Below are 18,692 nucleotides of genomic sequence, written 5' to 3' on the forward strand. Positions count from 1 at the left end.
ATGAGTTTAATGACGATGCCCTCCCCCCCTGTTCTTTTTACTGGCTCTCCTGTCTCGGACCACAGGGCCAGCGGCCATCTCGGTACGGCTGGCGGGTGACACGGTGGCCTTCCACACGCAGGACCACGAGCTCCCTGGGCGCTAGCTGCGGCCAAAGGCTCTGGGTGGGCGGAGGGACCTGGCCTCCCTGGCCGGGCCATCCAATAGCCTCTCGCCCATTTCCCTCCGCCGGACCGCAGCGGCATCTCGTGGATTCGCGCGCGGGCTCGGGCGGCGCGAGCCCGGGTATTGCGAGCCCCCGCGCGCCGGGGAGCGGCGCATGCGCGGGTGTCCCGCGAGCCCGCTGAGGCAAGCCGAGCCGCGGCGGCGCCGGGCGGCCAGCGACGGAGCTGCGAGGAGCCGAGCGGCGGCGCAGGGACGGCGGCGCCGGACAGGTGGTGAGCCCTCGGCCGCCTCGTCTGGGGCCGCTCGGCCGTCCGCCGAGTCTCGCTGGTCAGGACGTGGCAGCCGGCGGTGGCGGTGGCATCCCGGACGGCCTGTGAGGGATGCGCCGCCTACTGCCCCGCGCCGCCTGACCGCCCCCGCCTTGCCTCGCGGTGCGCCACAGCCGGGCCCGCGGCCGCCCCTGCGGTCGTCCCCTCCGCGCTGTCACCCGGCCGCCGCGCCTGCGGGGCTGCGCCCGGCCCGGCCATGTGGACCCCCACGGAGGAGGAGAAATACGGCGTAGGTAGGTGAGGCTCGGGCCTGACAGCGGCGGGGACCCGGGGGCACGTGCCCGGGTGCCCGGCCCCGCCTCGATCGCTGCCCCGGCTCCTCCGCCCCTGCCCGCAGACTGTGCGGCCTCGGCGCGGGGCGGGTGCGCTACGGGGCGCGGGGATGGGCTCGGGGCTCTGGGTGCGGGAGGGCGGCAGGGGGCGCTGCCGGGGCGGCCTCGGCAGGTGCGGCCCGCGCGCGGGAGGGGCCGCAAGGCCGGGGCAGTTGCGGGAGGAGGTTTGTGGTGTGGGGCGCAGGACAGTTTACCTAAGAAGACACGTTCTGAGGATCTGCTCCCCCCCCCCAGCAGTCAAAAGCTCGATTTTAATGAGTTTCTGCACAGAAGTTAATGAGCCCGATGGCGGTTTATTTTCCGATTGGAACCTTACAATAAAGGATGAAAATCGTTGACATCATTTTCTCAGTTCAAAATGCTGCAGATATTTGTTTTGCTTTAGGTTATTAGAAATAGTTACCCTACTATCGTGGGAGGTGTTTTGGACATACATCATTGTTAAAGTTGAGTGTATTTTGTTGACATGGTTTTGTTAAGAAATATTTTCTAATGAGGACGTTATTCTTTAGTTTCTTTTTAAGTGTTATGTGAAACTCCAGAGGCTAACGTTTTCTTTTAACATTCTGTTTCTTTAAAATGAATATTCAGTTATTTCAGGGACCAAGTGTTTTACTTTTACAGTGTTAGTATTTCGTGGTCATTACATGTCAGGAGTGTTTAGCCACTTTACATTATTGTAAATTGGGATTACAATTTGGATTTACTTAGAAATATTTACATTGTTGAGTGTGCAGTGTTTTTCTTTCTTAGCTTGTAATGGAAAATTTTTAGAAACCTTATAGGAACTATATTGCTTAAAGACAAATAATTATTTCCACTATTGCAACAATTCTATCTATCAGTAATTTGTTCATAATTCATTACAAAGTAACTTTGTAAACTGAAGTGGTAACAATTGTTTTGGAATGCCATCAGGCGAGGTGTGTCAAAATAGGATTTGTGTCAGAGAAGCCCTCTGTCTTGTCCTGAAAAGTAACATCCGGAAGTTTGTAATTATGTGTGTTGCAGTGGAGCTGGTGAAAAAGACTCCTGGTCCTAGAGTCTGTTGAAACAGATTTGGGAAATGACGATGCTCATGCTGGTGTCCACCCCTAGGGACTCTTTTACCTTTGCTATTGAAAGCATTGCTTGAATACTACTAAGTTGATCTATGAAATGAGGGTTTGATGGTTTTTCTTCTTCATAACTTGCTGTCAGAACCACTTATTTAGAATACCAAACAATCATTGTGAAAGTGGTCAGCTGTCCAGTGGAACCAGATTAATTTCTTTTGGTGTGTGTGTGTGTGTGTGTGTGTGTGTGTGTGTGTGTGTGTGACGACTCCCAAGTAGTGCAAGATAATGGAGTTCAGAGTGCTAACTTCTTTTTACTGGTGCTTTTACTTAAATCATCTTCTTAATGTGTAAATGAGGGTCCATGTTTACATATCTTATAGGAAAACCAGATAACTACACACTAAGTAGGTAGTAAATGTTGATCCCCCCATTAGTACTTAGAGAGTGCTAACACTCTGATAATAAATGCTAAGCGTGAGACTGGCTATTCAAACCAATCAGGACAGGCGTATGTGAATCTTTTACAGTACTAGTATTTGATGTATGATTTACCAAGACAAAGGATGGAAGGAGATTCTTGAATTCTTCAGACTGTGTGCTTAGCTTTAGAAAAATTGCTATTCCCTGTAGAGGGGCACAACATTGGGCACAGGGTAGGTCTGATGCTTGTTGTCATTCTGAAAACAGTTTCTTTGCAGCTGTGGTTTGGTATGATTGTGATGCTTTTTCTTCTTAAAAAAAAAAAAAAAGAAAGAAAGAAAGGCAATTACTTGGTATTCTTCCCACAGTTTTTTTTTTTTTCAACTGTCTCTTCCTCAGTTATGGTCTAAAGTTTTTGTTTAAATTGTTTAAAACTCAGGACATTTTCCCCTCCATAAACATGCTAAGGGCTGCACTTCTAGGCATTTTCTTAAAATCTAATTTAATCTTTAAGGTATCTTCAATATTATGCTTAAAAATGAGAAAAAAAGTCAATACAAATGATTTTCCATTTGTTCCATTGTTTAATTGCTTTAAGGACTAGCTTGAAAGTTTAACTATTACCATTGTTTCTGTAAGAAAATATTTTGAGTTCAGCTTTGACTCTTTTTAAAATTAAACATTTATTTTTACTTACTTGAGTGGGGCATGGGTGGGTGTACCCATGCTATGACATGCACGTGGAGGTCATAGAACATTTTGGTGGAGTCTGTTGTTTTCCTCTACCCTGTGGGGTTTGGGGATTGAACTCAGCTCATTTGGCTTAGTGGCAGGTGCCTTAGTCCACTGAGCCATCTCACTGGCCCTAGCTTTGAATTTTGTGACTAAGTTGGAACACACATTTCTGTTCCTGTTTGGTAATTTGTAACCCTACAGCAAGGAAGAAAACATACTTTCCATCCAATCTGGAGTACTGTAAGAAAGAGCTCCTGATGTCTGTGAGGGAATGGGCCCCCATTGTAAAAGTCTCCCCTCCACCACCCTGTATGAAGTTGTTTCATTGTGTTTTCACATTTGTAAGGCTTTTGAAATCTAATAGTAATTAATGTTTTTCTTTCAAGACAGTTTTCACAGTGTAACCCTGTAAGGTGTAAGGTTTTTCCAGCCACCGGGCTGTCAGCCCCAATTAACACACAGAGACCCTGTATTAGATACAGTTCTGTTGGCCAGGTACTTTTTTCTTATCGGCTAGCTCTGTCTTAAGTATTAACCCATTTCTATGTATTTCCACGTGGTTTCACCTACTGGGGAGTGGGGCAGGCGTCTGGTCTCCCTGGTCTCTCCATGCTGACTCCTTACTACTTCCTCTTTCCTCCTCATCTCCTAGTCCCTCCTATCTTGCTTTCCTATTGGCCAACAGTGCTTTATTCATTAACCAGTATGAGAAACATATATACAGAATGACATCTCCCATCATCTCCTCTTTTCTGTCTAAATAAAAAGAAGGGTTTTAACCTTAACATAACAAAATATATCACACAACAGTTATCAAATAAGAATCACAGTTAACAATATTTAGTCCATTAACATTTAGTAAGATATGAAGAAATATTCCATTATCTATCCTACCTTTGTGTGTCTAAAGTAACTTATCTTTAATCCTAACTAAGGAAAACTATAACCATAACTATCCGTCTTCAACTCCTTTAAAGACCACAGAAGGATAATATATAAACTCTAGAAATGACAGAGACATCTTGCCTTGTTAGTCACCCGAAGTTCTTCTGTAATCTTCCATCTTCAGCCCATAGGCCATAGTGTGTCTGGCAGACTCTTCAGCAAAGCAGGAAACTTTAAACTGTCTTCTTGTATTGGCAGTTTGTTAGTCACTTTTCTCTGTGTCCTGTAGACTCTTCCATGAAGCAGGAACTCTGTAGCAATGTCCATCTTGAATCAGCAGTCACGGTTTTTGTGGGTCCTGTATGTCCAGTTTATACAGCATAAAGTCAAACAGTCCAGACAAGAGCAGTACCTTGTCCAAATGGCTAGTCTTGCCATATTGGAAGTAACTTTATAACATGTTTCTTCAGTGTCCATCTTCCATCTTTCTTTCTGGTGCAGGTGGTGTTGCCAGGAACATTTATGTCTCACTGTCAAAAAAAACCCTAAACCATTTTAAATGCCATATTCTGTAGGTCTTTGAAAGGTTTGAAGAATGCCTATCCATCTCAAATACATGTCTGTATATCTAGAAATCTTAACTAACTATAATATCTGACTATCATAGATACTATCTATAATCTGTATTGAATTATACATTACATTTCTAAATGAGCAATATAAAAACAATACCTAAACAAAAGGAGAAATATACATATCACAAAATTGACCTTAAATTGTATCAATAAATGAAAATACATTCCAAAACAAAGTATTCATATCTATACCACCTGCCTCCCTAGTGCTGGGATTAAAGATGTGTGCCACCACTGCCTGGCTGAGAACCAATACCTCTTTTTGAGGTAAAGATACTCACCAGGGGAAGAGATGTCACATCTCCAGAACTTTATTTTGTTCTGAAAAACAAGGATATAATCTGCATTTTATGATCACAGATTTAGTATTTATAGGGAATGTTAACATTTAAGATTTTACTTAAGCATTATGACAGGAGTAAAGTGACAGATATAACTAGCCTATTAAGGGCTGAATTGATTTAAATCCAAGATTTCAGAATTTTATGTCACAGATTTTTCCCCCTTTACAAATTTTATTTTGATGTGTGTGTGTGTGTGCGCGCGCGCGTGCGTGCGTGTGTATGTATGTATATATGCTATATATTGTGTCTGAGGTCCCATTGTGGTATGGAGAAGACTTTTGGGAGTTGGATTCCTTCTTCCACCATGGGTTCCAGGGACCAAACTCAGGTTGACAGGCTTGGGCAGAAGTGCTGTTTTATCTGCTACAGATTCTTTTATTATACCCTTTTGCCTTTGAATGGAATTTGTGAGTACTGTATGTCTAACTTGAAAGTTGAGACAAAGTCTAGAGCAGTGGTTCTCAACCTTCCTAATGCACCTTCAACCATAAATTTATTTTTGTTGCTACTTCTAATTTTAATTTTGCCACTATTGTGAATCATAATGGAAATATCTGTGTTTTCCAATGGTTTTGGGAGACCCCTATGAAAGGGTTGTTTGACCTAAAGGGTTTGTGATCCACATTTTGAGAGTCACTGCTCTAGAGTCTGTTCATTTTAAAATAGGTAAATATATTTAAGGAATTTTTTTCCACCTTGGACATTGTATAAGGCTACATAATAGTATTGTTCCATTTCTGAATATAATGATCTGTTTTGATAGTGAGTATAAATACAGGGTGTGAGTTCAGAATGCAAGTTTTTAATAATGCCTTGAGGATTATATTAGGTGCTATTGAGACAGGGTCTCAGTTCCTTGACTGGCCTGGAGCTCACTATATAGACTAGGCTGACCATCTCCACATAATGTTCTCTTATAGAAAGAAACCTAGGACAGAGGAAAGAAATTTAATGTAGCAAACATTTATTGAATGACTTTTTAAGCCAAAAGGAGTTGTGTTCACTTCTGTTCTCTAAAGCAAACAGGATACAAGGAAGAACCTAAGAGATTCATACAAGGTCCCTCACAGAAGGGGAAAGGAACAAGATCTCCTGAGCATATTGGGAGAGGGGGCGGGGGCAGTGAGTGCAGAGAGAGTTAGGAGAAAGAGAAGGGGAGGAGAGGAAAGCATGTGGGACTAGGAAGATTGAGTCAGGGGAGGAATAGATGAGAGAGAGAGAGAGAGAGAGAGAGAGAGAGAGAGAGAGAGAGAGAGAGAGAGAGAGAGCATAAAAGAGGGCACCATTATAGGTTTGAAGAGAAAACTCACTCTAGAGAAATGTCCAGAGACCTACAAGGATGACCCCAACTAACAATTTGAGCAACAGTGGAAAGGCTACCATAAATGCCCTTCCCTGATAATGAGATTGATGACTAAGTTATCCATCATCATAGAGCTCTCATCTAGTAGCTGATGGAAACAGAAGCAGACATTCACAGCTAAACAGTGAGCCGAACTCTTAGAATCCCTATGCAGAGAGGGAGGACAAGACCAGGCTACAGAAACCCACAGAGACAGCTGACCCGAACAAGGAGGAGCTTATGGACCTCCAGACTGATAGATGGGAAACCAGCATTGTACCGACTCAGACCTCCTGAATGTGGGTCTCAGTTAGGAGGCCTGGGCAGTCTAAGGGACCTCTGACAGTGGAACCAGGATGTATCCCTGGTGCACAAAAGGACTTTGGGAGCACATTCCCCATAGAGAGATACTCCCTTAACCTAGAGGTAGGAGGGAGGGCCTAGTCCCTACTCCAAATGACTTGACAGATTTTGAAGATCCCTCCTGGAAGGCATCACTCTCCCTGTGGAGTGTGTGTGTGGGGAATGCGATGGGAGGGTGGGGGAATGGGAAGGAGGAAGAGAGGGAGGGAGAGAAGGAGGGAGAGAAAGGGAACTGGGATCGATATATCAAATAAGAAAATAAATAATTAAAAAAAGCAAACAGGAAACAATCTGCAGGGAATTTATCAACTAAAAGCTTGTGTTTGTGGTATTTATGATATGTGCATGTGTGTAGGTGGAGATTGACCTTGAAGTGTCTATTTCAATTGCTCTCCACCTTACTTTTTGAGACAGGGTCTCTTGTTCAACTTGGAACTCAAGGATTTAGCTAGATTGGCTAACTGACCAGAGAGCTTCCAGAGATCTCCCCACCCCAGCACTGGTGTCACAGATGTGTCTGACTTTTACATGGGTGTTAAAGATCTGAATTCATGTTCCCAGGCTTGTGGAACAAATATTTCATTGGTTGAACCCCCCCTTATAGAAATGGTTGTCTTGCTGTGTTGTGTCTAGTTTAGTCTCTTATTTCTGGGATCCCACCTGAATCTCCACTGTAGCTGGTCAACAGGGTGCATGAGCTACCATAGTCAGCTTAACATTAATAGATTTAATGTGTAACAACATTCACTAGACTTCACATTTACAGATGATTTTATCATGCTGTATTTGAATATATTTTAGAAGTATTAAAGTGCATTGTAAACATGGTAATGTTTTCAGTTTAACATTTAAAATGTTTATTTATGTGTATGTATTTGTGTCAGCCAAGTGTGTTCCATTAATGTCAGAGGCCAGAAGAGGGTGTTCCTCTAGACCTGGAGTTCCAAGCAGTTGTGAGCTGCTGGACATGGGTGTGATTCTGAACGGGGGTCCTCTGGAAGAATAGCACATGATCTTAACCCCTGAGCCATCTCTCCAGCTCAATGTGTAGCATTTTTAGATACATCCTAAAACATGACAGTCTGAAAAGAATGGTCATTGAGGTTGGAAGTACCTTATATTTATACTTGCTGAATTTTAACTTAATAGCCTTTGCATCTTCTTTTGAATTCTGTATCTTTATTTGTGATAATAAGAATGTTTTAAATTATTCCTAGTATGTAAACAGCAGTTGGCCTGCTATATTAGGGATTTGTTTCCAATGGTTTTACTGTAGTGAACAATCCTGTTCAGGATTGTGCTCTCAATGCTCCCCCCAACAAATTTTGTATAGAGAAGCAAGATTTTGTAAAGTTCTCCAACATAGTCTCTTAAGACCTTTTTAATACCTAATATAATAGAGGTCTTTAGCAGAGGTCTATAGCTGGGATGTTGATACCTTTGGAAGTTCTTTTATTGTACAGGATTGTTTTAGCTATCCTGCTTTTTTGTTCTTCCATATGAAGTTGAGTATTGTTCTTTCAAGATATGTAAAGAATTGTGTTGGGATTTTGATGGGGATTGTGTTGGATTTGTAGATTGCTTTTGGTAGGTTGTGTTAATCCTACTGATCTATGAGCATGGGAGATCTTTTCACCTTCTGATTTCTTCTTCAATTTCTTTCTTCAAAGACATAAAGTTCTTGTCACACAGGCCTTTTACTTGTTTGGTTAGAGTAACCCCAAAATATTTTATATTATTAGTGTCAACTGTGAAGGGTGTTTCTCCCCTGATTTCTTTCTCTACCCATTTATTGTTTGTGTATAGGAGGGCTACAGATTTTTTTTTGAGTTTGTCTTGTATCCAGCCACTTCCTTAAATGAAGGTGTTTATTAGCTGTAAGAGTTGCTTGGTAGAATTTTTGGAATCACTTATGTAAACTATCATATCACCTGTAAATAGTGATACTTTGACTTCTTCCTTTCTAATGTGTATCCTCTCAATATTCTTTAGTTGTCTTATTGCTCTAGCTACTTCAAGTACTATATTAATAAACATGGAGAGAGTGACAGCTTTGTCTTGTTCCTGATTTTAGTGGAATTACTTTGAGTTTCTTTCTATTTAATCCAATTTTCTCATTTTATAAACTTTTAAAAGTAGGTATTGTGTTACAGTTACCTTTGTGTTCTTGGAAGACAGAGTTCAGTGCCAGGAATGTAGAGGGCTTCATGTGCTTGTGAATTCAATTGAACACTTTTGTTACTGTGGCATTATGCTTGGTTTTTGATGACTTTTGAGATGTTATTCCATATTTAATTTGTTCATATTGAACTTACAACCAACTAAACTCTAGAACTTCTTTTTTTCCTAGAACTTCATTTGAACAACAACAACAACAACAACAACAAAATCAAACTATGCATTCTGAACTTATACCTAATAACAAATAAAAGATGTTAAATATTCCTTTTTATTTTTTTTCAAGACAGGCTTTATTTGTGTAGCCCTGGCTGTCCTGGAATTGTAGACAAGACTGGCCTCAAACTCAGAGATCTGCTTGCCTCTGCCTCCTAAGTGCTGAAATTAAAGGTGTTTGCCACCACTGCCTGTCTCTAAATGTTCTTTTAAAATGTTTTATTTTTTATTGTCATCACATTTAAGTTATTGTTTTTGGCTTATCAGTACCACTTCTCAAATATTTTTGAATGCTGAATTTGTGATTTTGCTCATCTTTCTTTGATCGTTTATCTATACAAATAATAAAACTTTGTTATCCAAGTGGCTTGTCTTTTTGCAGATAGCTAATGAAAATATTAAAAGGCAATACTTAATTTTCAGTAAACACTAGAGGGAAATATTTAGTGTATAAAACTTTTTTTTTTGCTGTGTTATATTTTCAATGCAAATAATCTAGTTAAACATTTTATGACAGTGCCAGCTACACCACCTTTGTGAATCTGATGGTGCTTGGGATTAGGGTGAGACTGTGGTCTATGGCCAAGGTATTTTTTCAAGGAAGAAGGATGTGGTTGAGAGGAATGTGTGGACCTACTTTTAGTTATGGTGCTTGTCAAAGAAATATTAGTATTGAAAAGAGATTAGTTCCATTTTCATCATTATACATAGGAAATGTAGTGCCAAAATTTTCTTGACTTTTATTTCTGACTTTCCTTACGAGTTCCACATTGCTATAGTCTGGACTTGGAATATTTCTGTTCTCAAGGCTCACGTGTTAAAAGATAGCTTGGGCTTGTGGGAAGTGGTAGATGCAGGGCTTTGTGTGTAGTCCTCTGGTTAATGGGGATGCATCCTTGGAAAGACTAGTGAGGACCTAGATGTTCCTTCCTTTTCATTTTTTTGCTTCCTGGCTTTGAGGTAAATTTGATGTGCTATGTGTTCCTGCTTCCTGAGAGACCTAGTTCCATCTGCGCAGCCATAGACTAAAGTTCCAAAGTTGTGAGATAAAGTAAGCCTTTTCTGTTTAGTTTATCTCAGATGTTAGTTGACTATGATATACCTATGTTCTTGATACACCCCTGTTCAGAAAGACCTTAATTCTCCACTTTTTTGCTTTGTTTAGGTTATAATATTACCAAAATTCTGTGACTACCTTTTTCTGTTTGAGGAATGCCAGCTGAAAAAGCTCAAATGTCATCTCTTGGATGCCTTTCCACAGCTCTGCCTGATATAAAGAAGTGCTGCTTCTGACACGTCCCTTAATCCTTTATAATGTGCTTGATTGCATTTCTTTGCCCCAGAAGACTTAGCAGCTTTTGGACAAGGAACTTTGTTCATGTTTGTGTCATCAGGATCTAATATGTACTCTACTGGAAGTCTGAACTGGTAAAGAGTTTATTATTTTTTATTAATCTTGAGGCTGTTTTAAAAGTCAGGCTGTAAGTCTAATATATGGTTGTTAGGCATGTGACATGAATATATATTTGTGCTTGACCATTTTCTTCCTGAGCCTGTTAGGGATTTACTGCTTATGACTGAGTTCAAATGACTGAATTTGGGTGGGAGCCTGAGGATTCTTGAAGCGATTTATCTCACCTTGAATACAGTTATCACAACAGTAATTCAGAAATTTACATCAAGTAATTGTAATATAATTTGACTTTTTCCCATTACTTTTTGTTGAGCATCTTTAGGGAATTCTGTATTTTTGGATCAGTAGCTTTTCCACTGTTAAAAGCATAATGAAGAGATTTTGTCTATTTTGGTTGAAATTTCTCCAATTTTATTGTATTACAGTCTTCCCTATAGTGTGAATTCAGTATGTTGAATTCATTTATGTTTACCTGTATTCACTTTTCTGATTATATAAGATGCATATTATGGAAATATCAGAAGATATGGAAAACACACACACAATTAAACATTTTTTACACAGATATAACTCTTGCTAACATATTGACATAACTTTCTAGTCTTCTTTCTATATGTCCATGTAAATAGACATTTAAAATAACTGTAGGATCATATTGTTTTACACACACAGACACACACACACACACACACACACACACACTGAAGTAAATGGACAACTTGTGGAGTTAGTCTTTCCTCCCATCACAATCTCTTCCTTAATCAGTCTCTCCTTTGAGAAAGGATTTGCTGGACCTGAATTCATCTGTTCAGGTAGGGTGGCTAGCTAGTGAATTTTAGGATTCTTCTAATTTCTGTCTCCTATACCTCAAAGCTGGTATTACACATGCCTCCATGCCCAGCCTTTTCCGTGCATTTTGAGTATTTAATGCAGGTACTTGTGCTTGAATGGCAGGCACATTGCCAACTTAGTCATCTCCCCTAGGCCTTAGTTTTCTTCTTAACTTCTTTAATGAACCATTCCTCATTTACTATTGTGTCATTTAATCTCTGTGAGTTTGTGAGTGTTCTATTTCTCTTGCTTTTGATTTTAGTTTTATTCCATTGTGGTCAGGTAGATTACAAGAAATTTTTTGATTTTTATCTGTTAAGATTTGCTTTGTGTCAAGTTATAATCTACTTTAGAGAAGGTTCTGTGGGATGATAGAAAGCTTGGGAGATGGGTGTATATTCTGCAGTGTTTGGATGGAATGCTTTGTAATGATGTCTGGTAGGTCTATTTGACCTGTGATATCACTTAACTCAGATGTTTATTTTTATCAGGCTGACCTGTCTATTTGTTAGAATGACTTATTAACATCACCCATTACAGGTGTGTTGGGACTCAATCTGTGACTTTACATCTAGTAGTACTTGTTGTATGAAATAGGGTACATAAATATTCAGTGCATATGTGTTTAAAATTGTATGTCCTCTTGGTAGATCATTCTCTGAATCAGTATAAAGGGACCTTTTAAAAATCCCTAATTTTGCCAGATTGTGGTGGCACATGCTTTTATTCTCAGCACTTGGAAGGCAAAGGCAGGCAGATCTATGTGAGTTCAAGGTGAGAGTGGTCTATAGAGAGAGTTTGAGGACAGGCTCCAGAGCTACACAGAGAAGTCCTGTCTCAGAAAACAAAAACAAAAACAAAACCAACCCTAATTTTCTGGTTTTTCCTTGAAACTTCTCATTTTAATTTGAAATTAATTTAATTTTAAAGATTTTTTAATATATTTATTTATACAGTTATTTTTATTTTTTATACTTTATTTTTTTCTTATTTTACATATCAATCCCAGTTCCCTCTTTCTCCCTCCCTTTCATCCTCCCTCCCATTGTACAGAGAGGGTAATGCCTTTCAGGAGGGATCATCAAAAATCTGTGATGTCATTTGGAGTAGGGTCTTGGCCCTCCCCCTGCCTCTAGGCTAAGGGAGTATCCCTCCATGGGAAATGTACTCCTCAAGTCTTTTCATGCACCAGGGATACATCCTGGTTCCACTGTCAGAGGTCCCTTAGACTGCCCAGGCCTTCTAACTGAGACCCATGTTCAGGAGGTCTGAGTCGGTACAATGCTGGTTTCCCATCTATCAGTCTGGGGGTCCATGAGCTCCTCCTTGTTCAGGTCAGCTGTCTCTGTGGGTTTCTGTAGCCTGGTCTTGACCCCTTTTCTTATCACCACTCCCTCTCTGTAACTGGATTCTAAGAATTCGGCTCACTGTTTAGCTGTGAATGTCTGCTTCTGTTTCCATCAGCTACTAGGTGAGGGCTCTATGATGGTGGATAAGTTAGTCATCAATCTCATTATCAGGGAAGGTCATTTATGGTAGGCTTTCTACTGTTGCTCAGATTGTTAGTTGGGGTCATCCTTGTGGGTTTCTGGACACGTCTCTAGAGTCAGTTTTCTCTTCAAATGTATAATGGCTCCCTCTATTATGGTATCTCTCTCTCTCACTTTTTTTTTTTTTTTTTAAACTTACTCTTGTCTATTTGTCCCCCAACTCAATCTTCCTGGTCCCACATGTTCTCCTTTTCTCCCCTTCTCTTTCTCCTAACTTCCTCTCCAGTTACTGCCCCCAATATGCTCAGAAGATCTTGTTCCTTTCTAATTTTAATTTGAAATTATCTTAATGTTAAATAAAATAATTTTCATTTGAAATCTATTTTGTTAGATACTATAATTACTATACCCGCTTACTGCTATTAGTTTAGAATATTTTTTTCCCCAATCTTTTACCCTAAGACTCTGGTTTGGCTTTGCCAGTGAGATATTTTGCAAATAGCACTTTGAGGGATCTTAGTTTGTTTGTTTGTTTATACATTTGTGTCTCCTATGTAGTTCTGGATGACCTGGAACTGTTATTCATACCAGGCTGGCTTTGAACTCAAGAGATCCACTTTCCTTTCCCTCCCAAATGCTGGGATTGGTGGGACCTGTTTTTTAAATCCATTGTTATTCTGTGCCTTTTGATTGAAGAGTTAAGAACATTAACATTCAGAGTTTTTATTGAAAGATACACATTTTATTCATGTCATTTTATTGTTTTAGTACTGTTTACTACTGTTTCCTTGCCTTCACTGGCTTATTTATGATTCTAGTTCATCTCCTCCACTCCCATTTATCTTTTTCTTTTGTGTATAAGATTCCTTCAGGTATCTTCTGTAGTGCTAGCTTAGTTGTCATTTTTTTTTTTTTTTTGGTTTGTTATTATTATGGAAAAATTTTGCTTTTCTCTTTTTGGTGATAAAGAATAGCTTCACAAGATATAGTAATCTGGGTTGACAGTTACAGTCAGTCATTCAGAGGTTGAAATGTGCCATCCTATGCCCTCTTGGTTTTATATTTCTGTTGAGAAATGTGCTGTTACTTTGATGGGTCTTGTTTTATACCTGAATTGGTGTTTCTCTTTTGAAGTTTCATTCAATAAACTTCATTTGTTTCGTATATTTAGTTTTGGTGGTTAATATTGTCAATTGACAGTATCCAGAATTACCTTGGAGACAAAATTCTGGACTGTCTGTGAGGGAGTTTCTAGATTGGGTTAACTTGAGGTGGGAAGACACATCCTTAATTATGTGTCGTACCATTTCATGGGCTGGATTCTTAGACTAAATAAAAGGAGGAAAATGAGGTGAGCACTAGCTTTGATGTATTTCTGCTTCTTTGTTGTGTGATATTTTGATTGTATCCTGACAAATAAACTTGCTTGGAGTCAGAGGGAGAAGTTAGCTATTAGTTGACCATAGAGGTTTGGAGGATATAGAGAGAGGAACAGGAAGTGGTAAAGCAGGGCTGATCTTAATCCCTTTTGGACAGAGGAAATGAAGAGGTAGGATGCAATTGGTGGCTGCTCCTTGTTCTCTGATCTTCCATGTTCTTATCCCAATATTTGACTCTCAATTTTGTATTGATAAAGATGAATTAGATTAACACTACACTTCTGGTTTAATGTGCCAGGTGCCTCATGATCATGACTTCCCTGAATGGATGGGATGGACTGTACTCTCAAACTAAACCAGAGTAACTCTTTCTTTAGTATTCTAGTTTTATTTCTGTTGTTATACTAAAATACTCTGAAAAAAGCAACTTAAGGTATAAGAGGTTTATTTTAGCTTACAAGTTTGGGTTACAGTCCATTATTTTGGAGAAGTCAAAGTGGCAGAAATTCACATCACACCTCTAGTCAAGAACAGAAAGAGATGACTGCATGCATGCTGCCTATTTACTTAGGTTTAGCTCAGTTTCTTGACTCTTACACAGTTTGGGACCCCCTACCTAGGGAATGATGCCACTTATAGTGGGCTAGATCTTTCCACATTAAATCAATAAGACAGTCCACCACAGACATACCCACATGCAACCCAGTGTAGACAGCCTCCTGGTGAAAATTTCTTACTTGGTGAGTCTATGTTGGGTCAAGTTGACAAAGTTAACCATAGTTGGTTTTGTGAAGTATTTTGTCATAGCAATTAGAAAACTGTTTTAGTAGCAATATGGTATGGGGAAATTACTTTCTAGTCTTATTTGGTATTCTAAATGCTTCCTAGGTCTGGATGTTTGTTTCTTTCCCTAAGCTTACAAAGTGTTCTGCAAATGATTTTATTCAATATGTTTCTGTATATTCTTCTTCAATACCTATGATGCATTTGGCTTTTTAATAGTGTCTTATAGATATCACATGTTTGATTAATACTTTGTTATTAATTTTAATATTGGTTTATACTTGGTTATTAATTTTAATATTTACTGATTTAAATGTTCTAATTCTTCTTACTTGTCTTCAAGTCCTGATACTTGATCCTTTTTCCTATTTGATCCAGTCTCTTGGAAAGCTTTACTTGAGTTTTTGTCTATTGAACTTTTTAAATATGTCAATAAGATTTTTCTAGTATTTCTATCTTTTTATGTCTTGTATTTCTATAGAAGCTTTTTGGTTCCTACAATTATTAGTAAATAAAAGTATTTTACATTTTGTTTACTTTTGTCTGTATATGTTTGTGGACATGCATTTGCAGTGGTGTGCATATGAAAGTCATGAAAGTCAGAAGACTGCTTAAGGGAGTTGGTTCTTCCTTTACACTATGAGCATTTCAGGGATCAAACTCAGACTGTTAGGCTTGAAGGCAAACATCTTTTCCTGCGGAGTTGTCTTATTTCATCTGGGTGTGTTTGATTTTCTATTTAACAGAGTGTATGTGTATGCGTGTGCCTGTGTGTGTGTGTAATGTCCACAAATGCCAGAAGCATTGGATCCTTTTGGGGCTAGAGGTGATTGTAAGCTGCTGAAGTGGTTGATGGGAACCAAACTTGGGTCCACTGTAAGAATAATATGTGCTCTTAAGTAGTGAATCATCTCTCCAGTCCCCAATTCCAGCAATTTTTTTTATATACTTCTTGATTTTTTTTCCATGACTTACTGCCATTCAAGAGTATATTGTTCAATCTCCAAATATTTGTTTACTTTGTATACTTTCTCTTACTATTGGTTTCTAGTTTTCTTATCTGATTAAACATAAATTATTTCTAACATTTTCTGTTTGTTAAGGCATACTTTAAAGGAGTGCAGTGATGGTTCCATGGTTAAGAGTGCTTATTGCTCTTACAGATGACCTGGGTTTGGTTCCTAGCACCCACATGGTGGTTCACAGCCATCTACAACTCCAGTTCCAGATGTGATGCCTTCTTCTGGCCTCTGGGCATAAATATGGTTCACATACATACATGCAGGCAAAACATTCATACATAAAATAAATATAAATTTTTATATTTATACTGTCAGGAAGTATTTACTTATTTATTTCTTTATTTATTATTTACTTGCCACATGGTATATGCCTGGTAAGATTAACCTAGCACTCCAAAAGTTAGAGGCAGGCAGATCTCTGTGAGTTAAAGACCAGCATTATGTACACAGTGGGTGTCTTTACCAGTTGTCTTAGTTACTTTTCTTTTGCTGTAAAGAGACACCATTGCCAAGACAACTCTTATAAAAAGAAATCATTTAATTGGTGGCCTGCTTACAATTTCAGAGTGTTTGCCCACGATCATCATGGCAGGAAGCAAACAGGCATTGCACTAGAGGAGTAGCTGAGAGCTTTACATCGTGGTCTGCAGGAAGCAGGCAGAGGGAGAGGAGGGACACAGGTACTTACTCTCTTTCTCTGTCTCAAACATGTGCTCTCTCTCTCTTTCTCTCTCTCTCTCTCTGCCTGTCTGTCTGTCTCTAACATTCACAGTGGGTCTAGTGTGAACTTTTGAAACATCAAAGCTTACCCCCAGTGACACACCTTCTCCAACAAGGCCACACCTCTAATCTTCCCCAAACAGTTCCATCAACTGGGGACCAAGTATTCAAACATAGGAGCCTGTGGGGACCATTCTAATTTAAACTGCCATGCCAGTGAAGCATGCTTCTTGGTAATAACAGATAGTTGAATCTTGGTTTTAATTCAGTCACCCAATCTGCATTGGTAAATTGAGGACATTTATTTACATTTAGGGTTATTACTGAGAGATGCTTACTAATTTTTATAATTTTGTTGGCTTGTTTTTTTGGTTGTTTTCTTCCTTCCCTTAGTAGTATTAGGAGTTTGCTGGTTGACTGTGTTGGACATAATGGATTCCTTCTTCTTTGTTCATCTCTCATCAAGTTTATTCTTTTCCTCATGCTTGTGACTGAGACTGTTCTTACTTCTCTGTTCATAGTTTTCCTTTAAGAATCTTGCAGTGCTGACTTGTTAGTAATGAACTCCCTTAGTGCTGGTTGCTAGATGTATTTTATTTCTCCATCAATTTTATTTATCTATTAAGTTTTGATTTTTTAGAGACAGGATTTCTCTGTGTAGCCCTGGCTATCCTGGAACTTGTTTTGTTAGACCAGGATGGCCTCGGACTCAGAGATCCTCCTGCCTCTCTCTGCCTCTTGAGTGCTGGGATTAAAGGCATGAGCCACCACCACCAGGCCTCTCCATCAATTCTAAATGATAGCTTTGCTGGTTATAGTTGTCTTGGATGGCAGTTACTTACTTTAGGGCTTGGCATACATTGTTGCATTTGTGACTTTAGATCGTAGATGAATGATCTGATATTCTTTAGCCTTTTTGAGTTGGTGTTTTCCTTTATATATTTTAATATTGTTTGTTTGTTTTCTGTTTATGACATTTCAACTATAATATGTTGTGGAGAAGTTCTCTGATCATGCCTTTTTGGTGTTCTAATTCCCTCTTGTACTTGGGTGGTCATTCTTTTCTTTATATTGGGGAATTTTTCTGCACCAATTTTATTGACATTCCATGCCTTTAGATTTCCTAAGAATGATGAAGCTCAAGGACAAAATTAGGTAAATTGTATTTAGGAGAATGAAAATTAAAAAGTCTTTTTTTCTTTACATAGAAGCAATAAGATAAAGTCAAAATGCTATTCATTGTATAATTGAAAGAAAAAAAATGAACACAGGGTGTAAGAAAAAAGGAAAATAAAATGATAATGGAAGAAGAATTTTTTATTCCATAATAAGAATTCATAAGCAGAATTAGAAGAGTATATGATGCCAAATAAGAATATTTCTAGTTTTGTAAATCAATTTTGTTTTCTGAAGTTTTTTTTTTTTTAAATGTTGCTGACTTTTTCACTTATAGTGTTGATTTTCTCCATTTTGCTAGCTTTCCTCTGTTGTTTTCTTGTGTTGTATTGAATTTGTCTTCTTTTAACGTCTTATTTGAGGTCATTGGTCATTAAAATTTTTTTAGATTATGGTGTGTGTGTGTGTGTGTGTGTATTTGTGTTTTACCTGCATGTTTATATGTACACCACTTGTGTGCCTGGTGCTTGCAGAGGTCAGAAGAGGGTGTCAGATCAATGTGTCATTCATTGTTTTTTTTTCTGTATGTTTAAGGAATCATATAACATACCTAAAATTATTAAAAGTTATTGATCTTTGTAAACTATTTAAATTCTTATTGTAGAAAAGTCCCTCTCTCTGTCCCTCCCTCCCTCACTCCTTCCCTACGTCCTTCCCTCCCTTTCTCCCTTATTCTGGGTCTTTTCATTCACTGCATCAGTTGAAAGCAACTTCTGGTCTTTCCAGGAGTCTGTATTTTTCTATGATTCAGATTTGGTAGTCATAGTTTTTAGGAATATTTTCTTATTTTTCTTTTTTTATTTAAATTAGAACCAAGCTTGTTTTACATAGGAATAGTTTCCTTCCTTCCTTCCTTCCTTTCTTCCTTCCTTTTT

The 18,692-nt window shown here is 39.0% G+C and overlaps 1 protein-coding gene across 8 annotated transcripts in view; it reads left to right on the forward strand.

Annotated features, from left to right (window-relative positions):
* Positions 1-300: 300 nt before the first annotated feature.
* Positions 301-18,692, forward strand: part of Dock3 (dedicator of cytokinesis 3) — a 307,646-nt gene continuing 289,254 nt past the window's right edge. For 4 of the 8 annotated variants that reach the window (XM_051205186.1, XM_051205158.1, XM_051205167.1 and 1 more), the window contains exon 1: positions 301-727. In XM_051205186.1, coding sequence (XP_051061143.1) covers positions 691-727 — 37 coding nt within the window. In that variant the 5' untranslated portion in view covers positions 301-690. The remainder of the gene's footprint in view (positions 728-18,692) is intronic. The other 4 variants (XM_051205141.1, XM_051205149.1, XM_051205176.1 and 1 more) reach the window with 1 other exon arrangement.

The sequence above is a fragment of the Phodopus roborovskii genome, unplaced genomic scaffold (genome assembly GCF_943737965.1).
Source record: "Phodopus roborovskii unplaced genomic scaffold, PHOROB, whole genome shotgun sequence".
In the NCBI taxonomy this organism is placed as follows: domain Eukaryota; kingdom Metazoa; phylum Chordata; class Mammalia; order Rodentia; family Cricetidae; genus Phodopus; species Phodopus roborovskii.